Source organism: Canis lupus, chromosome 21 (assembly GCF_011100685.1).
Source record: "Canis lupus familiaris isolate Mischka breed German Shepherd chromosome 21, alternate assembly UU_Cfam_GSD_1.0, whole genome shotgun sequence".
In the NCBI taxonomy this organism is placed as follows: domain Eukaryota; kingdom Metazoa; phylum Chordata; class Mammalia; order Carnivora; family Canidae; genus Canis; species Canis lupus.
The window spans coordinates 13,560,830-13,585,359 of NC_049242.1; the positions used below are offsets into that span (position 1 = coordinate 13,560,830).

The 24,530-nt window shown below is 34.1% G+C and overlaps 1 protein-coding gene across 15 annotated transcripts in view; it reads left to right on the top strand.

Moving 5' to 3' along the window:
* Positions 1-24,530, top strand: part of PICALM (phosphatidylinositol binding clathrin assembly protein) — a 102,344-nt gene that overhangs the window by 29,262 nt on the left and 48,552 nt on the right. For 14 of the 15 annotated variants that reach the window (XM_038568382.1, XM_038568383.1, XM_038568381.1 and 11 more), the window contains exons 2-6: positions 5,263-5,405; positions 9,010-9,085; positions 12,495-12,597; positions 19,916-20,009; positions 22,466-22,577. In XM_038568382.1, coding sequence (XP_038424310.1) covers positions 5,263-5,405; positions 9,010-9,085; positions 12,495-12,597; positions 19,916-20,009; positions 22,466-22,577 — 528 coding nt within the window. Of the gene's footprint in view, positions 1-4,358; positions 4,452-5,262; positions 5,406-9,009; positions 9,086-12,494; positions 12,598-19,915; positions 20,010-22,465; positions 22,578-24,530 lie in introns of those variants that run through there. The other variant, XM_038568391.1, reaches the window with a different exon arrangement.

A 24,530-nucleotide genomic window follows, 5' to 3' on the forward strand; every position in this document is an offset into this window, starting at 1 on the left:
AAAAAAGTGCAAGTGATATAAAACAAATTTTGAATCATTTAAAATATTTATATGTTTATGTAACTATATGTGACACAGGTATATTATATGTAATGTATATAAGAGCACTGAAAAAAAAAGAATAGTATTTAATTATTAGTGTTTTATAGTTCCAGCAGCAAGAGCTAATCCTCAAAACAATCTTATGAGGTAGATACACATACACACCAAAAAAAAAAAAGTTTCATAGTGATCCTTTTGAAAGAGATAGTGTAGCATTTGGCTAAATGATTATGATACATTGTGGGGTTTTTTGTTTGTTTGTTTGTTTCTTACTAATACTGTTCTTAGCCAAGTTTATTAGAAAATCTACTTGGGTATCCACATAGTTATGATTTTATATATATATAATATAATTATATATTTTATATATATATATATATATATATATATATATATATATATATATATATATATATAGCTTAGTGAATGCCTGTATAGTTGGGAACATGAGACCCCCAACATTCTGCTAATGGTGCATGCCTGAATTGCTGTGGAAGTTAACCCTAACTGGCTTAAGTTTCTAAAGTTGGTGACCTCTGCCTTGAAAGATGTAAATAAGCTTGTGGCCTGCACTAGAAATATGGCTGCAAGATTAGTGAAGCCATCTAGTAATTGGTTACTACTAAAGTTTTGATACTTTGATGAACATTTTCCCTGAATACAAAAATTCTATTTTGCATTTTTGTTTTAAATTGAACAGAGATTTAAGATTTGCACTAAATGGCTATTCACTTAGTATATCTGTTTCTAAGCACCCTTATCTTTTACAAAAATGTAATTCTGTTCATAAATCTGTCGCTACTATAGTAGTGAGTTACTGTGACTTACCTTTGGGAAAGTCTTAACCTGTGTTCATACAGGTCATGTCTACTTTATCGATCTCAGGCATTTTTGGAGGGGCATATTTGATAACAAAAGTGAGAGTATTTTGTTTGTATAGTAGAGATTGGTTCCTTCATCTGTCTCTGGAAAAATGCTCTTGTATTTCCGTGGTAGGCCTGTTTCTTCCTACCTTTAAGTACTAGAATCTTCATGAATTCTCATCTATACTTAAAGCAAAGAACCTACATTCCATGCAGTAATTGTACTACAAAAAAATTTAGTAATTGTACTAAAAAATAAAAAGTATGGAGTTTAGGATTTATTAATAGTGTAATATTTAAGAAGGTATTTTACTTTTTATATTCTTAAGGTAAATAACTAAAAGAAAATATGTGTTTCCATTTGGAACCCTTTTGGTTGGTAAGGGAAATTTAATACCAAGTTGGTGGTTTTTAAGAACTGAAGTCTTCTGTACTGGGAATGGGAAAAGCAGTAGCTATCATGATTCCCATGATATGCATGATTCTTATTTGGAATGATTTGCTTTTGGTTAGTCAGAGGTGGGAAAAGCTTTTCCTTCCTCAGTTTTGTTGAAATTCAGACTTGGAAGCATTTTCAAACTATTGTAGTAGAGACATTGTACAGAGGAAAAATTACTGCCTGGAGTACTGCTTGAGCAAAATACTATAGGGGAAGTATATTCTATAGATTTGGTGTAACAATTCAGTGTTTCTTCTCCCAGGAATATTTATATAATTTTGGTTTTGCATTTGGTCTACTGTGGATTCATAATCTCAGCATGAATTCTTATTTCTTCTTCCTGTTTAATGTCAAGTGCTGTATTTTCGTTTTTGGAATTACTTTCACTTTTTATGTGGTCATTTCTAGAGTATAGTATAGTTTTCACAAGCATTATAATAAAAACCTTTATTTGTTACATCCTCTCTAACTTGAAATTTGAAATTTTTCACGTGTAATGGGCTCAGATTTGTTTTTTCTTTTGGGAATAGATGATCGTGCAAACAGAAATTGTTGGTCTTAGTCTATGTAAAAAATACCATTTTGGATGCTTATTTAAAAAGTCATGTTAGGGCTGTCCATATGCTCATTAAAATGTATTTATTCAAAAAATGTAAGTGACCACTGTATACAAGGCAGTATCTGGGCCTTTGGTGATACAATTGAGAACAAAACAGAGCCTGCCCACATGGAACTTATTTTTTTTGGGGGGGGGGGGGGTGTCAGGAGTGGGTGGAGCTTACATTTTAATTGAGAGAGAAAAACATGAAACAGCTTAAGATGAGTTAGGTAGTACATGCTCTGCAGACAAAGTGAGTAAGGATGGATAGTGAGAGTTTGGAGGCAGGCAAGTGCCCTGAGGCTTTGTTACTTAGTATAATTATTCAGAAGAATTCATCTGATAAGGTGACATTTGAGCAAAGTATAAGATTAAAGTGTGGGAGCAAAAAATGTAGATAGATATCTGGGAAAAGAGTATTCTAGGCAGAAAGAACAGCAAGTGCTGTTAACCTGGGGTTAAGAGTTCTTGGCTTGTGGGAGGCATTACAAAGGAGATGTCAGTGTAACTGAAGTAAAGTGATGCAGAGAGAACTGATCACAAAGGGTTTATATAACATAAAATACTACAGTAGTTGAAACTAAAATCTATACCTTTTGCTTCATTTAAGATCAAGCTCTCTCTGACTGGTGTAGTAGTTTACATCCTCTGTGATGAAGAATATGGAAATTATTCACAAAAATGTTTGCAGTCTCCTTTAGGGTCTAATTAGTTAGAAGCTAATGATTTAGAAGTAAAAAATTGTGTAGAATAGTTCTATTATGTAGAGTTATGTGCTAGCTTTAGTGACTGGAGGGTACCTTAGTATGTGAAGAGAAGATTTGATTCATTTTGAAGAATGAGCAAAAATGTAAAGATGCAGGTGTGAAACAGCAAGGTACGTCAGAACAATGGAAAGTGGTTCTGTGTTGGAAGCTAAGATTGAAGAAGGGAGGATATTGACAAGGACGAAATGGACGTTATCTAAGTAGTAGGGACTTCATTGAGGTTAAGCACTGAAAATGTCGTAAATCATTCTGTGGTCGGTTTAGAGAATGTTTGGGGATATGAGGTGGGCGAGACCCCAAATCAGGTATCATCAGATAAGAAGCAACCCGACAGTCCGGCAGTTTTGGGTGGAGCCAGGTTTGTGTGTTTATTTATTAATTATTTAAAGTAGGCTCTACGTCCAGCATGGGGCTTGAACTTACAACCCTGAGATCAAGAGTCACGTGCTCTATCAACTGAGCCAGCCAGGCTCCCTGATGGATAGAGCAGTTTTAAATTGTGAAGTGCTGATTTTGCATTGCAAGACAATGAATCCCCCTTATCCTCCCTTATTAAATGCCAGTAAAATCTCTCATTGTGTTAATCTCCCTCCCCAATTTCTATATACTTCCAGGAGAAGTGGCACCCTCTAGTTAAGAAATAAATAGAATTTAAACTCTGGCTTTGGCAGTGATATGGGATGGAGAGGAATAGGTAAAATTGTTGGAGATTTAGGAGACTTGGTTACTGATGGAACCTAGGGAGTGTATATGAATGCAGAGATGTAGGAACACCTTTGGGGTAATATTGTGACAAATTTTATGACATGTTCAGTTTTGAAAACTAAAAAAAAAGTAAGATTCTGAGGAGAGTAAAATGACTTGATGCCATCAAGGGGAAGTAACTATTTAAGAATGGAATAGCTTATCAAAACCATTTCTGGAAGGATACAGAAAAATGTAGTGTATCAAGATAGAGAAGAAAAGAAACTAAGAATATAACCTCCTCTGAGTTCAGAACTTGACCAATGTGTTTTAAGTTTTAAAGGATTTAAAAGGAGCAAGACGTTGCTTTTTGAGAAAGCTTTTAACTTTGGGTATAAGATGTACATAATGTATTTAGTGCTGTAGGACAGGTATGAAGTACTATTTAGGAACAGAGAAGGCAGAAATCAAGTTCTGTTTTTTACTCTCAGGAATTGAACCATACACACCAAATTGGAAGTACTATCCAGTTTTGTTGCAAGTATGAATCTTGAAAGCCTTGTATCTATCATTCCCTGTTCCATGAGTACTCTGGCTAGGATAACTGCTTATCTAAAATTCATTTGCTTATCAGATGTTACTGTATAATAATTGAACCTATTAGAACAGATATTTTTGAAAGATTTTAAGCATATAAATGGTCATAGTTACATTGGTGTTTTCTTGGGATCAAAGCCAGGTTGGGTCACCTGAATTTTTACTTAATTATTACATGCTGAAGATTAAAAGTAGCCAAACTGTTTATGAGTCGTGAATGACTTTATTTTTTTCCCCTTTATGGTAGTTACAGCTGAGATATTTTTTATACATACTTTAAATAGTAAATCAAACCCATTTTCTAGGCCTTCTTCTCTATTCTCTAAATTAGATTGTATTTCTTCTCTATTCTCTACATAGGATTGTATTTCTTCTCTATTCTCAAAATTGGATTGTATTCTCAAATTTGGATTTGTATTTCTTCATTGAATTTGCCAATAATATCTCTTAAGCGATTGGAGGTAATACTCTGGGGTCTATTAAAAGCCCCCCCCCACCCCCATTTAGGTGCTGAAACAATTGTACATTAGACCATTTATAGTAGTACTCTCCCACTTAAAATATAAAATTGGAACTTACATTGTTTTAACTGTTTTTGGAGTAATAGCATATAGAGTTTCTGGGTCCTTTCTTATTTAGAAATTTATGCAACAAGAAACTTCAGTTTGTTTCCAGTTGTGTTTGTTTAAGCTAGTTGATACCAACTAATAAGTGAGCTTAACTCAGTAAAACTGAAGGGAGAGAAGAATGAAAATTTTGTATAAACAAACTGAGATCCTACCCACTCACAAACCACATATCTGCTCTGTCTTCTTAATAGTGCAAAGACAGCAGGTTAGGGGAAATATTGATAAAGGTAGTTTGAAAAAAAATAATAAAGGTAGTTTACCTTCAACTTGTTCGTGCTTCCTTCCATATGTATGATTTTTTTTTTAAGTTTTCTTTTGAATGGTAGGAATGTATAATCCTAGCATTGTAGCTCTGAAGGTTTATGAGTAATAAGAGAACTGAAAGTTCTTCAAGGCTTTGAGATAAATAAAATACTTGAGGATTGAATTACTCTTTGAGGAAGTTTGATTTACTTTCTGTTGTTGATCATTTATGTGATCCTAATCAACATCTTGTTTATTTCTCAGTAGATTATAGTGATCTCAGTTGTTCTCCTAATAGATTTTTAATAACTTCTTCAGACTATTATTGATCCACTGTTAGCATGCATGTCTGTCTTTAATAGTAAATTAAAGATAGTAAATCTTTTTTTTTTTATTATAGACTTAATTCAGTGCACAAATGAGATGAATGTGAACATCCCACAGTTGGCAGACAGTTTATTTGAAAGAACTACTAACAGTAGTTGGGTGGTGGTCTTCAAATCGCTCATTACAACTCATCATTTGATGGTATATGGAAATGAGGTAAGCCAAATTTTTAATTAACAAGCATACTGGTTTGATGTTTGAGCTTGATTCTCCTGCTGAAATTTCAGGAATGGCTTCAACAACCAAATTATAAAGGTTAAAAGAACAAGGTGAATAGGCAGAAATAAAATTGTAGAATTTACAATTTGAGAAAGGATGGTCTATAAGTTGGGAAGCAGAAAGTGGGTCAGAGCACAGAGGACTTATAATAATGGGATCAAGAAGCAGGGTTTAATGTCTAGAGGTATGTTCTGTAAGCAGCACTGGTCTTTGTAGGCCTTGTGTATAAACCACATGTTTGTCTTTTGCTTTATTATGACTCCATCAGATTTCTGTCTGATTTCATGTAGTTGTCTCTGGAACTACTTTGCGTACTTAAAAACTGTTCTATTGAAGGCTAAGATGACATTTGCTAAGAGGGACTGTTGAAAGAGTGCCTTCTTAAGCAGAGAGGTGTGTTTGAAGCCTTCATTGAAGTTTTCATTGCCAGAAAGGGTGGCAGAAAGATGCATAAGCGTTTCCATTTTAATGTTTAGAGAGAATCATCTTGTTTAACATGATAGCCTAGCAGCTGATTTTTGAGTTCTTACCTTAAATGGTTTTCTTAGCATATACTTATATGCTTCCAAAATTGAGTTAAAAGGAACATGCAAAATTGTGTTAATAGTTGAATGCAACTAAATAAATCCATGTTTAGTGTGCACCTTAGAAAAATGCAGCCCACTGATTGCTGAGAGATGACTCCCGGAGATGAGGAAGGACTTTTATTGATAATAGACTTCAGAGCATGACTTTCTGACATCAATCACTTTCCTCATTTTAGACTTCTCAGTGATAAAGCTCTGCTGTCATCTTTGGCAAATATCCATAGAGCATCATTGGAGTTCAGAATTAAAGCAAGAATTCACCTACAACTCTTTCATTGCAGTATATCTTATTACTACATGCATATTTTGGTGTTGCCTTTTGATCCTTGTCCAGGAGTGATTTTTTTTCATGGCTACAATCATAATTTAGAGAAGATAATATATTTAGTTTTTTTTTAAATATTTTATTTATTCATGAGAGAGAGAGAGGCAGAGGGAAAAGCAGGCTCCATGCAGGGAGCCTGATGTGGGACTTGATCCTGGGTCTCCAGGATCAGGCCCTGGGCCCAAGGCTGACGCTCAACCACTGAGCCACCCAGGGATCCCCTATATTTAGCTTTTTTATATAACATCACACCGTAAGGTTTTCCGTGGTTGATATTTTTTATATTTATCATTTTTAATGACAATCTCTAATGGATTGTATATTCCATAATTTTTTAACTGCCCCTTTCCTAGAAATTCAGCTTTCTGATTATTCATTGTTAATAGCAGTACCACACTGGTATTTTGGGACTTTATTGGTAGTATTTAAGTTTTGTAAGTTATTTCTAGAAGTGTTACCTGAAATACGATTGCTTAGTCAACAGACATGACCATTTTTAGGATATGTGTTACTCAATTGCTTTCTAATTTATTATAACCAATGTATAGAGTCAGTAGGAATATTTGCATATACTAGCTTTAATGTGAAGCATTTTGATCTTACTAGGGTAGTAGTTTCTGCTTTTATTGGGACTGTGTTTATGTAAGATCATGATCATTCTGAAGAATTTCAGGTTTAAAGTATTTTTCACTTTTTAAAAAGAAAGTATAGTTTAATCTTTAAAAAGAAAAAGCCGCATATATAGCCAATTGGAATGCCAGATAAAGAGAAAAACTGTTAGCAGTGGCTTTTAGAGACTGTATATAAGGTGATAATATATTAGAAGCAAAACCTCGATAAAGGAAAAGAAATGTCCTTACGTTTGACAGGAGGAGAAAGGTTGATAGCACTTCTGTGTGGTTCTTAGATAAACATATGTTTAATTTCCCTTAAGCTAAGACAGATGTGATGGTTTTCCTACTGACAGGTTTATTAGTTTGTGAGATAGTATGCATAGGATTTTACTATGCTGTGGTGATGAGAATATCATAGGACAGGGAAGAAAGTGATCCCCTGTCCCGTCTCTGTCAGGGGACATTTGTCAAAAATGATGAGGATACTCTTGGCATCCCTAGATAGAGGCCAGGGATGCATGCTGTGGTGATGAGAATATCATAGGACAGGGAAGAAAGTGATCCCCTGTCCCGTCTCTGTCAGGGGACATTTGTCAAAAATGATGAGGATACTCTTGGCATCCCTAGATAGAGGCCAGGGATGCTTCTAAACATATAATAATGCACAGGGAAGGCTTCTTACAATAAAGAATTATCACAGCTTATGAAAATTATGGAGTCTAATATTGTCTTAGGATACTTTAACACTTTTTATAAACCAGTTGTTTAAGGATAAGTGATGAAAGGTGAGTCTTCAGTTTACAAACTGTTTTTCAAAATCCTGGCTTGTTTGGGGTGAATGCAGGTGAACAAGATTGAATTAGAGAATTCATGGTGTACACCCTAATTGATAGTAAGCCTCTGCACACGTTAAAAAAAAAAAAAAAAGGAAATCTTAAGGAGAAATGAAATTGAAAGAAATTAGCTCTCAATTTTAGAGAGTGTATGTAAAGGGAAGTTAAGGTAGTATTCTGTGGTAAGCACTTTGGAGAGAATTTTGACAGTCATTTTGAGAAGATAACCTTTGCATACATGCTGATCAAACAATTCAACCCTAAGTCTGTATCATGAGAAACTCTCCTTTGTTTGCCCAGGGAGACCAAGTACAAAGATGCCTGTGAAACATTGTTAATAATAGTGAGATTGGAAAGAGCTTAAACATCCTTAAAGAAATGGATACATAATGATATAGTAGGTCATTGAAATACTAGAACATAATTTTAAATGAATGAATTAGATCTATGTGTACTAAATGCATAATTCTTGAGAAAAAGTTAAAAAGTACATTGGAAAAGAATATAGTATAATTTTTCTGCAAATTTAAAATGGGAAACAAAATTTGTACAGTTTATAGGTTATATATATATATAGAGAGAGAGAGAGAGAGAGAAGTTGTAAAAATGTGTGAATGATAGATAACCACTTCAGAAAAGTGATTGCCTTTGAAGAGGGAAGAAATGAGATCGAAGGTGTGTTTCAATAGAGTTTAATCTTTTGTTTCTATAAGAAGATCTAAAGTAAATATGGCAGTCTCCTTAATCTGGACACTCGGTAAGTGGAGGTCTATAATATTGTTCTCTTGTATGCTTATCAGTATTTTGTTTTCAAAAAGGTCATAAAAATTTGGGTCACCAGGTAGCTGTTCAAAGTAAAGATGCCACTTTAGCGTGATTAACTATAGCCCTAATATGCTGTAGTAAAGCCAAAATTACTATTCCAGGGTAAAAATGCCTGTTTCCTTTTATTTTGATTCTAATTCCAAAGCCATGCGCATTAGGCTTTAATAAATTCCTGTGTGTTGTGAAATATATGGATTATGCTTTTATTTCTGTTTAACCTAGTTAGTGGGACTCAGGATGAGAAATTTAAGCTAGATATGCTTAATGTGTTAAACACCCCCCCGCCCCCAATTCTCAAGTTAGAGTTTGTTGGTTGGCATTACCTTAATTTGACATAATTATTTGTTTGTTTTCCAGCGTTTTATTCAGTATTTGGCTTCAAGAAACACGTTGTTTAACTTAAGCAATTTTTTGGATAAAAGTGGATTACAAGGTAAAGACAACTTACTCATTATAGAAAATCAACCCTGTATGATAATTAGTGCAGAGTTGAACTCTGTCCTTTAACTATGGAGGAACCTTATATTTTAGTGAAAGGTGTAGGGATGAAAAAACTATCTCTTAATGTGAAGATTAGGATAGACTTCAATGCTTGACACTGAGAACTCTCAGAAATAGCGTAAAATAGTGGTTTCAGAGCATGGATTCTGGAATTGAACTGCCTGGGTTTCAGTCCCATCTCTGCTGCTTACCAGCTGCATGAATTTGAGCAAGTTACTTCACCTCTCTGCGTCTATAAAGACAGTAGCAATGATAGCACCTTCCCTATAGGGTTGTCAAAAATGTAAAGTGCTTACAATAATGCCTGGCACACAGGAAACACTATGTAAGCATGAACTTTCATTGTCAGTGTTATTATTTTATGCTTTATCCTAAGAAATGTAGCTGGGAATATCATACATTCTATTAGCAAAGGTAAGTATGGTTTATTATTCAGATGAATTGCTCATTGATACTCAGTGTTATTTCATTTATTTTACTTTTAATTCAGTAACTTGAGGTTGCTATATTCTGGTATTGTAGTGCCCCATGTACATTCTGTCTTACTGGAATCTATTGTACTTAGTTCCAGAACTAGGCCGTTATGATTGTATAGTGCTAGCTCTAAGAATAAATCATAAGGGACATACATACCAGATGACTAAGGAATATTCAGCAGTAGAGCTCAATCTGGGAAATGTCTTTGGAGAAAGGGAGATTTTGTGCCAGGCTGTGAAAGGTGGATGAGGACAAGGATAGATAAGATGTACACAGATGTGAAAGAGCATGGGATATTGAAGATTTACAGAGCAAATGAATATGAATAGAATTTACAGATGATATGTTGCAGAACATGCAGTGGCAGCCCTCAAGAAGCTGGGGCCAAATTCAGACATGGAAGATTTTGATAAGAGTTGGGATTTTATAAGGCAGTGAGAAACCATCAGAGTTTTTTGATTTGAGGGAGGAGGGGAGAAGGGAGTGTGTTATAAAGAACGTGCCACAGTTTAGTACAAGTTGGATTAGAGTTACAAAGTCTTGAAGACATTAAGACTTTCTGGTCATTGTTCTGGTCATCTGGTAGAAAGTTAACAGGGATATGAATTATGTCTTGTGGAAGTGACATCAGTGGATTTTAGTAACTAGCAGTGTTTGGGGCAGGGGCTGTCCAGTTCAATACTTGTTCACTTTGGGCAGATGAAAGTATTAATTAGAATGAATTAAATACCCCGTCTTCCAGAGATTTTGGAAGGCCAGTGATCTATATACGGGGCCAAGTGTGAGAAGATTGATTTTACATTAGTAAGAGGAGTAGTTCTCTAAGAAGTTAAAAATAAATTAGGCAATGGAATACCTTTTTCAAATAAAACTTTTTTTTTCCAAGTAAAACCTTATTATTTTTTTATTTTTTATTTTTTTCAAATAAAACCTTGAATGGAGGGCAGCCCCAGTGGCCCAGCGGTTTAGCGCCGCCTTTAGCCCAGGGCGTGATCCTGGAGACCCTGGATGGAGTCCCACGTCGGGCTCCCTGCATGGAGCCTGCTTCTCCCTCTGCCTGTGTCTCTGCCTCCCTCTCTCTCTCTCTCTCTCTCATGAATGAATAAATAAATAAAATCTTTAACAACAAAAAAAATAACCTTAAATAGAAAACAGTAATATGTAATAGATAAAACTGGATGTGGGAGAAACTCTACTTACTTGTATTTTTATTTTTGCTCCTTACTTCACTTAAATGTTAAGAGTCTATGGGAAATGATTTACAAACTACTCTAAAGCAGAGTATATGCATTTGCCCAAATGAGGATTTTTTTGGTGTCTTACTAGCTACTGATTTTCTACTTTCTTAAGATGGAAATTAAGCACTTTTTTTTTTTTAAGATTTTTATTTATTTATTCATGAGAGACACAGAGAGGTAGAGACACAGGCAGAGGTCCCTGCGGGACCATGACCTGAGCCACCCAGGCATCCCAAATTAAGCACTTTTAGTAATAAGGTTTTAGGACATTTATTCCTTTCATGTAGAGAATATTTTTTAGGCCTTTTATTTGAAGCTCATACTCTGTAGATATTATTAAGGAGAAAACTCAGTAATTAAAAGCATGTAATTCAATGGTTTTGACAAGTAATTTTGATTGATCATGTATTTTGTTGGAGTCTGTGTATTATATATATGTGTATATATACGGGTTATTATACAGGGTGTATATAAATAAGCTTCTAGTCTAGTGAGTTAGGACTATGTACATCAAATAGCTAGAAACTGAATATGGAATAAGAATAATGTGGAAACAGTTCAGGGGAAGTGTCAGAGATTGAAAGATGGCAGGTATTCTTCTAGGAAGGAGGATAGAGTAGAGTAGATTAAAGGAAACAGTATAAACTAAAAGAGCTAGGGAATATGAGTATGTAACACCTTATAAAATATAGTATTAGTTATGAGGGCACATGAGGGCAATCATTTTTTTTTTCTATTTTGTCCTTTGATTTTTCTCCAGTAGTACTTTGTAGACACTTAAAGTATTTGCTGAATAAATGAATTGGTAATGATGTTAAAACCAGTCACTTTACATTTTTGTTATTCTTTTGGTATTTTCTTTTTAGAGTTGTAGAGATTATCAAATAAATGAAATTTGTTAGATGAAGATGAGCTAAAATAAAATGGGCCTGCTTTTTAATGAGTAGTAAAAATTTATAGACTTCCTTGAGCAAGGCAATAATTAAAATAGGTTGCTTTTTAAATAACATTGATTAGATCTTATGTTGCTGAAGTTTTCAAATATGATGATAATGAAAGAAAGTCTTAGAGAAAGTTTTATTGAAAATACCAATATAGTTGTTTCTTGTTGCACCTTAAACTCGCATATTGCCATTTCCTTCGTTGTACTGTACAGTAATTTTATGGACTTTTTATAAGGTTGGCATATGTAAGTTTGGTTCAAATAAAAGACAACTGAAGATTTCATAAATATGAAAGTTATAAAATTGCTTAATGATTTGAAGAGGGGCATATGGTTCCATAGGAAGTTAAATTTGAATTAAGAGGTTATGAGGTTTAGCAAGTAGTGTTTAAGAGAACATGGTTTTCTAATTCCAGTAGGAATGTTAATCAGAAGTAGAATAGAAATATTTTAGTGAAATTCTAAGGGGGGGTTTTCAAAGTCGCATATGACTACCTGACTTAAAACATCTGAGATCTTACAGATTTTAATGTGATACTGTTCATTATTAGTCACTTAATTTATATCGTTGGATTGAGCTGAGATGCCAAGATATTATGGCTATTGGATGAAATGAGTTGGTTTTCTAAATGAATTGGTATTTTAATAATTTGTGACAACATTTTCTGTTTCTTTTCTTGCAGGATATGACATGTCTACATTTATTAGGCGGTATAGTAGATATCTTAATGAAAAAGCAGTTTCATACAGACAAGTTGCATTTGATTTCACAAAAGTGAAAAGAGGGTGAGTTAAGCTTTCCCCTTTTTTTGGGTATCTGATGGATTTGACTATTTTAAAATGTAAGCCATAGAAATTAGTAGATTGAATTATGGAATGTCAGGCCAGTTTTAAAAGATGAATTTTATTTTTCTTTGAAGTATATAATATGCTTTTTGTGCTAGGATTTTTCTTACTTAAAGTTCTTTTTAATTTTTTTTTTTTAATTTTTTTTTATTATTTATTTGTGATAGTCACAGAGAGAGAGAGAGGCAGAGACATAGGCAGAGGGAGAAGCAGGCTCCACGCACCGGGAGCCCAACGTGGGATTCGATCCCGGGTCTCCAGGATCGCACCCTGGGCCAAAGGCAGGCGCCAAACCGCTGCGCCACCCAGGGATCTCTTTTTAATTTTATAATAGTTTTATTGAGATACAATTCACATGACATAAAATTCATCCTTTTAAAGTTATATAAGTGGGTTTTAGTATATTTACAAAATTGTGCCACATCACTGTTTAATTCCAGACTCTTTTATCATTCCTCATACCCATTAGTGGTCACTTCCCATTTCTTTTTTCCTTCAGACCCTGGCAGCTACAAATCTACACTCTGTCTCTATGGATTTGCCTATTCTGGATATTTTATATAAATGAAATCCTGCGTTATGTGGCCTTTTGAGTCTGGCCTTTGTCACGTAGCAAAATGTATTCAAGTTGTAGCATTCTTGTGTGGTTTGCTACCTGATACAGTCTGGTATCCAGGTTTTTCTTAGGATATATGAGAAGACCTTGGGGAAAAAGCCACTAGAGACATTCGTAAGGGACATTGGTGACCCTTAAAGCTCTGAAGGACTGCCCTGAGGGGAATTTGGCTTCTGCAGAAATATTTTGGTGAATGCCTTTCTGAATTTCTCTGCTGCTCAGATATCTAAGCAGTTAATGTTTTCTTTACATTGTTCCCTTGAAATGTTAAATTACTAGACTGTACTGGAAAATTTAGTGCATGTAGAAATAATCCCTTAGTTATTGAAATAACCCCTTAGTTATTTAAGCTTTTTTATTTTTTTAAGATTTTGTTTGAGAGAGGGAGAGAGTGTGCCTATACCCACGCAAGGGGGAGGGGTAGGGAGAACAGAGGGAGAGAATCCCAAACAGAAGCCCGGCTGAGCTTGAAGCCTAACACGGGGCTTGATCCCATGCAGAGACTGTCATGACCTGAGCTGAAACCAAGGGTCAGATGTGTAACCTACTGAGTCACCCAGGCGTCCCTAAGTGTTTTAAAACTGAACCTAGATATTCTGTGTCACCATTCCAAATAAATAGGTGATTAGTTTGGAACTTAGCAAAACTAAATTTCACAGATTTTGTTTCCTTTATTTAAGTATTTTGTTGTTTATAAGATGATAGTTGAGGAGTTCATCTTACAAATCTGGTTTTTAAATCCAGTATTCTGTCCAGTGAACCATTTCCATTTGGGCCTATATTAATATTTCACTGTAAAGTGTGATCAGTAAAACTAATCTTCAGGGTATTTGTAGATTTCAGATTAATAGATTTTTAAAATAATAATTTTTTTCCTAATCCTAAAGGCTACTTTTGAGATTAAGGCGAGTTTGCTGCACTCTGTACTTAATAGAGCAAACTATTTGGCAGAGAACAGCTGTTGATTATGCACAATATATTTACTATTGACTTAAAGGAAGTTATTCTGAAAGGGAGAAGAAAATGAATCAAAGGAATCATAACTGAGTGAACCAAGAAGCACAAAATTGACAAGTACACACAGATACACATACATACATATATATCAGATTGTATACACAAGAAAGAAAAAAAATATAGGGCATTAGGGTGTCAGTTGAGAGTGTGACAGCACTAAAATTTATTATATATCATAGTTAAACCTCAGTGAACTCTTTGAGTTTTGGAGAGCATTTGTGTGGTAAATAGTAAAGTTTTATTTATTAGAGTAATTTTATGTTTACAAAACTAAAAAGCTTTAAAATTGAGGCAGTATAGCAACCTATGTTGTAATTTGTAGGAAATGTTAATATTTTGGTGTATGTAACCAGATATATGCAATCTATAATAGAAGTAAATATATGTATGAAGATACATAGAAAATCATGTAACAAGCTGGATTACGTTATTCAATCTGTTCTTGTAGATCTGTTTCTTTTTTTTGAAAGGCTATGGGATTATGTTCTTGGTGTACCTTTGATTTATTTTCATTTCTTATAAAAGCAATGCATTGACCATTTGTTTACATATTGTCATACTCTTAAGTGAAGTTTCCTGTAGAATAAATTTTGACTTAAATACAGTTATAAATACCTCTTTCACTGTACTCTTTCATCCTTACGAAAAGGTATCTCGAGTGTTCATTTTACGTTGAGCAATTAATTCGATAAATGGTGATATTGAACCTCTTTCTCTCTTAAAATGCCATTCATGCTTTGTTCATTGCTTTACAATATTTTTTTTGCCCCCTTCCCTATTGGGTATTTTATTCTTTCCTATTATGTTGAATGTTAAGAGCTCACAAGTTGTTTAGTCAGATAAATCTAGGTTTAAATTTTAGCTTCACTCCAGTTAGCTGAGGAATTTTAGTAACATACTTCAGCCAGCTTGCTGACTTTTTAAAAATAACATTATTTTGAAATAATTTCACTTCCAGAAATGCTGTAGGAATAATATAGGTAACTTGTATATACTTTAGTCAGATTCATCTGACTAAATTGTCAGATGACAATATATACTTTAGTCAGATTTTAATATTTTAATATTTTCTCACATTTGCTTAATTATTCTTAGCATGTGCATATACTTTTTTTTCCTGAACCTTTGAGAGTGGATTTACATACCTCATGCCTTTTTATAGTTTTATATCCCATAATACTTCAGTGTATATTTCTAAGAACAAGGATCCTTTATTTACATGTCCATTAGCTTGCTAATTTTTTCCACATCGTGGCACATAAACTGATACTGTTTGTACAGGTCAGTGGGTTAAATTAAGAATACTTCTTGAGGCTGAAGGGTTAGGGATTAATGTCTTCTTGGTTCATATATAACCCATCTGTACTGTTTCCTCTGGCACAATTGGGAAGCCTTGACTTAAGCTCTGAATCATTTCATCTGTAAAATATAAAATGGTGATGTTATTAGCACTTGTCTATAAGGATCGTAGAGAGAATTAAATATTGTATGTAGTGCTTAGCACATGGCAAACACTAACAAGCTTTTTGTGTATTAGGAAAATAAATTGTCATGAGTTACAAATATTTTTCTCTCTTTTTAAAACATTATTAAAAGTTTTAAAATCTTACATGATAAAAATTGTAAGTATTTTTATAACTTTTCTCTTTTTAAGGACGCTCAGGATGAGCTTTTCTACACCCCAAATGATCAATTACCTATTCGTGTATTCGTCGTATATATTTATGGATTCAGTATTTCATGTCTAAGTCTTTGATTCATTTGGAATATATATCTTGGTATAAAAGGGGGGTGGAGATCAACTGTAATTTTTAATAGAAATAAATGATATTAAGAAATTAAAATGAATTATTGCCCCGCAATGGTTAAATGACTTCTATATACTGCCTTCTTTTATAAAGCTTCTTTTTTGTTATTTTGGTAAATACTTAATCATTCTTAAAGAATTCACTCAAACATTATTTCTTTGAGGAAATTTTATTTCTGTTGTTAGATTTTCTATAACACAAGGCAATATAACCTTAGTTATAGTTATATCTTCAGGACTTACGACAGTGTCTGAACATAGATGGTAGGTGCTTAGCTGTTTTTGAAAAGGTAGCTACATCATTTGTAAACAGTATGTTAAACGGTTCTATGAAAAATGAATTCCGTAAATTGCCTGTAGACTTATCTTTTCAGTTGGTTGTTAAACATCAGTCTCTACATTTTCTTTTTGTTTGCCATTTCACTTCTTGATAGTATTAATTTATTTTGAATTATCTTCATTTCTGACTTGGTTTGGTTCAAAGTATCAAGATACTGTTATATAATAAGCAAAAGACCGAATAATCCAGATGTTTTCTGTAAATAAGGATATGGATGACCAGCCTTTATTCCATTGTTTTCATATTTGAGAAGGAAGTATCTGAATTTAGTTATAATGTATTTAAAAGGTCATAAAACTTGTGTTTTCCATGGAATATGAATTGTCATGTATTTAGTCTGAATCATATTCAAGCACTTGGGTTTGTCAATTACTCAAGTCTTTTAAAATCTAATATAAGAATTTGGTAACTTACGATTTTTCTTAATTGAGAAATTTGAAGTTCTTTGGAAAGAAATTATGTAGGGGCTAGTGGGAGAAGGAGGAATCAAAATTGTCCTGATGGTTCTTGGTATGAGTCACTGGGGAGATGGGTACCTTTTATTGGGAAGATTTTGGAGTGGAATAGGGTTGGGCATAGTGGTAAAAAAAAATTAAGGATTTAGTTTTGGAAATAATAGTTTTGACATGTCTGCGATTTGTACAAGGTGAGATATTAACTTGGGACTTGAGAGTTCTGGTCTAAGAGTATAAGTATGTCTTTGGCATCTTGGGGATTTCTGTCTTGGGAATGAGTTAAGTATAGAATGAGAGGAACACCTTGAGATACAAAATGTGTATTTTAGAGATCAAGGAGCCAACAAGAGACTGAAAAAGTGATAGTGAAGAAAATACTGAGAAGTCTGATCAGATAATGTTAGACAAGTTCCCATTGGAGAAGCACTATGGAAATTCTGCATGATCTAAACATGAGCACTTTAACTGGAGTTGATTGGAAAGGGTTTTTTATTGGAAAGAATTGAATAGTGAATGAAAAGTGAGTGTGGAACTTTTTTTGAGAAGTATGCTTGGCTCTGAAAGACAAATGGTAGCTGAATGGGAATATGCTTTAGTGGATTGTGTATGTTTAAAGATCATAGTGCATTTGCCAACATGTTTGTGGGAATGGTGTAGTATAAAAGAAGAGATTAATGAGCTGCACTGTCCAATACAGTAGCTATTAACCATATGTTGCTAGTTAAATTTAAATAGATTAAAGTGAAGTAAAATACAAAATTCATTTCTTCAGTTTCATCAGCCATATTTTGGATACTCAATAGCCCCATGTGGCTAGTGGTGACCATATTGAATGGTGCATATATTGAACATTTCCACTATTGCAGATACTCCTATTGGACAGTTCTGTGTTAGAGAAAAAGAGGACAACTAAAGGATTATTACAGAGTAGGATCCACACGACCTTTGTGACTAGTATTTATATTTCACAGAAAGAGATAGATTTCCTCCATTGAATAGGACCAGCCCAGATAGATGTAGCTTTGTTGGTGAGATGACCAGACAACCTCTCTTTGTCATTTTCTATTTCTGAATGAAATATTTGGGAGTTAGGAGCTGAGAGTTTGTGTGTTGGGTGTAGGGAGGCAAGGAAGGACAGATGAGAGAATTAGGTTTGAAAGTACTTAGAGGAATTCACTGGAGAAGGCTAAGAAGATTGCTGGCAATGACAAATCCTCATTTGGGGTTGATGATAATGAAATTTTAGAGTTTTACTAGCTTGCTCTGTTGTGTGGTTTTCTTTACCAGCACTTAACTGCTTAGCCAGGATTGTGAAATTGCCAAGTTACTGCAAGAGAGTTGAGAGTATTTGCAAGGCAGTGATTACAATAATGATAATGTGGAATTCTAAGCTAGATGAAGGAAGTAAAAATGAAAAGGGTCAATGAGAAGAGTAGTGGTGGGGTTGATACAATGAAGTTTATGATGAAGTCAAATAGTTTTTGTGATGGGGATACTTGACCAAAGCAACTGGGAGGTTAAAGGGTTATTGTCATAGGATAAAGTGTCTAAATTTTATCTATTTCTCTTACTGGTGGTTGGGGGGTAGGTAGGAATAATGTGGTTTCTGGGTCCTGGCAATAAGGTCATGATTTGACCATAGGAATAGGGACTCTAGTCAGGGACTTTGAGATCAAGATGTTTCAACACCATGAAGGTGTTGAAATTAACCAAGAAAAACTGAGTCAGGATTCAGCCAGAAAAAACTGATAAAGAGGAAAGGACCAGCAGGTCAGAAATGATTTCAGCAAGGAGAGGAAGGAGAAATAAAAGACTAATGATGACTGATAAAATGAGAGTGAGGTGTATGAGAATAAAAAAATGATGGTAGAAAGGAAGTGGTGTCCTCATGCCAAACTGCAGCAGCCAGTGGAATAGGATGTGTGGGGAAACTGTTGTCCATGGGTTAATACTTCTTACTGGAGAGAGTTATTGAACTAAAGATGGTAATAGTTGTCTACCTAAAGCAGCCCAGTGTGTGTTCTTTAAACTCATTTTTGTCTTGCAAAATCAGTATTGTTGATTTTCGTAGCTTAGTTGTTTTTCTGGCATCTGGAGTTGTGATTGAAGGGGTAGTAGCCCAGGGTAGAGTGGCTATTTATAATTAAGTGTAGGTAGAGAAAATCTACACCTGTTGGAAGTGATTACAACAAAAGGTTATGAACAACACTGTTTTGGAGTCTAATACACCTGGGTTTACATAATGGCCCTACCACCTATTAGTTCTCTGACCATAGACAGTCATATATAATCTCAATGAACCTAGAACTTCATCATCTATAAAATGGGAAAAGTATCTATATGATTTTTTGTGAGGATTTGAAAAACATACATCAAACCCTTAATATGGAGCCTGATGTTCATTGTGTACCTCTTACCTAGTGTTTTTGGTACCACTTTTGTAAAATCCTGGTTTATTTTGATACTGCTAATTTATTTCTTGTATCTTTAGAAATATCTAAGGCAATATTCTTTTTGGAAATTTTAACAATATTTTATTTAAAAACATGTCTTTTAAGTATCACATATTTTAATGGCTTACAAGTCATTGCTGTTTGAGTCATTAAATAAAATACTTTAAATAAAGCAGTGCTGACATGGCTTGAGTTCAGCCGCCATTATATCCTGTTTAGTGATTTGAGGCCAATGATTTCTTCTTTTTTTTCAATTAAAAAAAAAAAAATCTGTAGAACTGCCCCTTACATGTATGAGGATCAGATTATTTCCTCATGTGAAGAATATGCTATAAGTCTCACTTTTATTTTTATGTCTCATGTTTTTACACTTTTTTTTTTAGCTCCTTGATGTTGGATATAAAGCGTTTCCTGTTTTTGTCTTTTCTGTATGACTTTTGCTTGAGGTGTCAGGTTCAGTAATGACAAAAATGTGATGTTTCATAGCAGCTTGTTCTCTTTAAATAGAGAACCAGATGAGAGCTTAAAATGTAGATATAATAACAATTATTTCTTTTTTTAAAAAAACAGGGCTGATGGTGTTATGAGAACAATGAACACAGAAAAACTCCTAAAAACTGTACCAATTATTCAAAATCAAATGGATGCCCTTCTTGATTTTAATGTAAGTTGATTATACAAATGCTTTTATAAAAATTTAATATTTAAAAAATATAATTGGTCAGTCTTTATTCTCAAGTTTTCATAAACTCTAATTTTTTCATGTTAATATTCTGTTTGGCTCAGAATTTTCTATAAATGTGATTCCCCAATCAGATTACTTGGTATTTTTATGATTCTTTTTTTTAGATTTTCTCTCATTTCTTTGCTAGTGTTTCTGGAGCTCTAGAATTATAAGGGGGTAGATCTGAAAATCTGCTTTCTTTGATAATGGTTTTTGGTTTTAAAAATGTATACAGATTTTCTTCATGAATAGCCAATTTAATATTACACTTCTGTCTGCATTGTAGGACTCAAAGCATGTCAGTTATTAACAGATACAGGGAAGTTCAAGTACACTTGTACACCCTGCTTTATATATATATATAAAACACACATATGTGTGTGTGTGTGTGTGTGTGTGTATTGCTGAAGAGCATTGTGTTCCCTGGAATTTTTGTTTTAATGGCCATTATTTAAACCTAATTGCTAACTTTGTCATTTGTAATATGTTAGGTATTATAGCATTTTCAAGTCTGTTCTTTTGGGGAGCATCTATTTTTAGCTATTTTATTTTTTAGAGTTTATTAGAGCAAGTTAGTAATAAAATTGTGACAATTTCATGCTCAAATAGATTTTTTCTTTAACTTATACTATTAACTGGTAGTCTTTAAATTACTTGAGGACAGGGACCAGGTTTGCTTTTTCTCTGCTGTGTCTCCATTGTCACGAGTGTGTGGCACATAGAATGCATGTTCAGCAATCATTCAGTAAATGAATTCTATAGATGCTTCATAGACTAGAACAGGTTATTAAACTATGGTCTCTGCCGCCTGTTTTTATATGGCTTCTGAGCTAAGAATGATTTTTACATTTTTAAATGGTTGAAAACAATTTTAAAAAAGGAATATTTTTGACAGGTGAAAATTATATGAAATTTCAATTCAATTTCTGTGGTAATATTTTTAGAATATAGCCAGTCTCATTGGTTTACATATTGTCAATGGATGCTTTTCCCATGTAATAACGGAGTTGAGTAGTTGTGACAGAGACCATATGGCTTGCAAAATCTGAAATACTTACATTCAAGTCCTTTACAAAAAATGTTTGCTGATGCCTAGTGTGGAAAACATAGGGGACTGATGTAGCTACTGAGCTTTATTTTGGTTATTATTAGAGAGAGGGTCCAACCATGAAACTTTTTCACCTAATATGTTATGAATACTTTTATAAAACTGTGTGTGTGTTTTTTCTGTGTCTTTATTGTCCTTAATTACATGTAACAATTTACCTGATCTTCCAATTGACAGATTTAGAGTTTTTCTGATTTTTTAAATTCAGAAAATGAATGAGAAAAAAAACAGAAGGGGGATATACTAAATGCTATTTGTGTGTTAATGTTTATATACACATTTGTAAACCTAATTCTATAAAGTTAATGCCTAGAAAAATAATTTGGTGGATCAGACATTTAAATTTTTAGTAAATATTGCCTGCTTACATTACAAAAGGATTAAGCCCAGTCACTTGTCAAATGGTGCCTGTTTTTCTTCCTCCTTTTGGCATTGAATAATAGCTTGGTTTTGATTATTCTGTACCTACTAGTCTAGTACTCTAGAAAGGATAGTTCAATAATTTATTATATGTTAATTTTCCTGATAAGTGAAGTCTTTTCAACATGTTATTAATCATAAGTATTTATTTTGTGAATTGTCTGTCATTTAGTTTACTATTGGGATTCCCTACAATGGAAATCAGCCTTGTTAGATATTTTGCAAATATTTACCAGTTTTGATATTTACCATTCAGTTTTGTGCTTATCTTTTTCTATACCTAAAAACAAGTTAATTGGCTCATCCTTTTGATTCATTTCTTGAGATAAAACTAAAGGTATTTCTTATATTCTTGATAGGTGCTGTTTTTTTTTGTTATAGCATAATTCAGTAATATTCTTTATGTGTAAGGTACTGTGCTATTTATAATTACACTATATCATCAGTTCTCCTGTAATCATATGAAATAGAAATATTACCATAACCATTTTGAAGGTGAGTTTGTTTATAATATTGGGAAAAGGTGTATTTAAAAAAAATACGTTTCTTCTACCTAGCTTAGCTTTGTGCTAAGGTGATTGCCTAGGAATCTCAGAAGTTAAAGGATATTTCTGTTCTTTGTGAACTATTTCTGAGTTAAATTGAATGTTACAGAATTTTTGTTTGCTTGTGCCTTTTACATAAATCTAAACTCTTCAGATTTTTTAATACTATATGGATGTAACTCTGGTTGCAAGGAATAAATATCTTTTTCTCTAATACACCTAAATATTTGAATTACTGTATTTTCATTTGAGGGAAGTCATTGTCATTTAAAACATAAGATTAGCTCATCTTTTTTTTTTTTTTTTTTCTAATTTTTCCCCAGGTTAATAGTAATGAACTTACAAATGGGGTAATAAATGCTGCCTTCATGCTCCTGTTCAAAGATGCCATTAGACTGTTTGCAGCATATAATGAAGGAATTATTAACCTCTTGGGTAAATATTGCTATAGTTTATTTGTTTATTTTTTTTTTAATGTTTCTTTGAGAGAGAGCAAGCGAGTGAGCACAGGCCAGGGGGAGGGCAGAAGGACAGGGAGAAGCAGACTCCCCTCTGCACAGGGAGCCGGATGTGGAGCTTGATTCTAGGACCCTGGAATCATGACCTGAGTGGAAGGTAGATGCATAACTGACTGAGCCACCCAGGCGCCCCAGTATTGCTGTAGTTCAATAACATTTTATTCATTCATTCATTCATTCATTCATTCATTCATTCATTCATGAGAGACACACAGAGAGAAAGGCAGAGACATAGGCAGAGGGAGAAGCAGGCTCCATACAGGGAACCTGATGTGGGACTCGATCCTGGGACTCCAGGATCACTCCCTGAGCTGAAGGCAGATGCTTAATTGCTGAGCCACCCAGACATCCCACATTTTATTTTTTTATCTTGTGTCCTATGGATAAATAATATTGTCTGACTTGTTACTTAGAGCTATGTAACCACTTATTGGGATATTCATTGATATTATATTTCAATAAATTATAATAATTTATTTGGAGAAGAAATTTTTATACCTGGTTATCTATGTTAAGTAATTAAATACATATTTTTTATAACTAAAATGTTCAGCTGAATGAACTTTGTGTTTTTAATTTTTTTTTAAAGATTTACTCATTCATTTTGGAGAGAACGAGCATATAAGCGGGAGGAGGGGCCAAGGACGAAGGAGAGAGAGAAAGAATCCCCAAGCTGACTGCCCACTGAATAGGAAGCCCTATGCTGGGCTCTATCCCAGGGCCCTGAGTTCATGACCTGGGCTGAAGCCAAGACCCTGCTGCTCAACCGAATGAGCCATCCAGGCACCCTTAGATGAAGTTTGTTTTTAGATATATCTGTGTTTTTTTCCTTATCAGTTTTATTATTTTTAGAAATATGGAAAAAAAAATATGGGCTCCTGGGTGTCTCAGTGGTTGAGCATCTACCTTTTTTTTTTTTTTTTAAGATTTTATTTATTCATGAGAGACACAGAGAGAGAGAGAGAGAGAGAGAGAGGCAGAGATACAGGCAAAGGGAGAAGCAGGCTCCATGCAGGGAACCTGACGCGGAACTTGATCCCGGGTCTCCAGGATCACGCCCTGGGCTGAAGGTGGCGCTAAACCGCTGAGCCTCCTGGGCTGCCAGAGCATCTACCTTTGGCTCAGGTTGTGATCCCAGGGTCCTGTGATCAAGTCCCACAATCAGGCTCCCCACAGGGAGCCTACATCTCTCTCTTCCTATGTCTCTGCCTCTCTGTGTCTCTCATGAATAAATAAAATCATAAAAAAAAAAAAAATTCTGGGCACCCGGGTGGCTCAGTTAGTTAATTAAGCATCTGCTTTCAGCTCAGGTCATGATCCCAGGGTGCTGGAATTGAGTTCCGCATCAGGCTCCTACAGCCTGTTTCTCCCTCTCCCTGACACTCCCCCTGCTTGTGCTCACTTTTCTCTTCCCCCTCCCCCTATCAAATAAATAAAAATCTTGAAAAAAAAAAAGTGAAAGAAATATAAAAATCCTTTAAAATTAAGTTGGAGTTTTTTCTCTCCCAGAAGAATCTTACTTCCTCGCAATTTACGCCATGAAGAATTTTAATTATAAAATAGATTTTTTTCTAAGCCTAATTTTAAAATTGATAATTGTTTTAAATTCATTAAATATTTAGTTTTTAGGATGCCCTTTATTTTTGAGGCATTTTAAAATTGTATGTATTTATTATTTATAAAATGCAGTTAATTTTGCCTAGAAATGATCATTTTTTTCCTGTGGGACTTAGATATAATAGACAAATAATAGTCTGGAAAGGGTGCCTAAGTGTCAAGTATCAGATATCAAATGTGTTCACTCCAGTGTGCTTGTTCTCCCTTGTCTCCCCATTTAATAGGCTTATTAGGAATGCTTTAATGTGTGAAA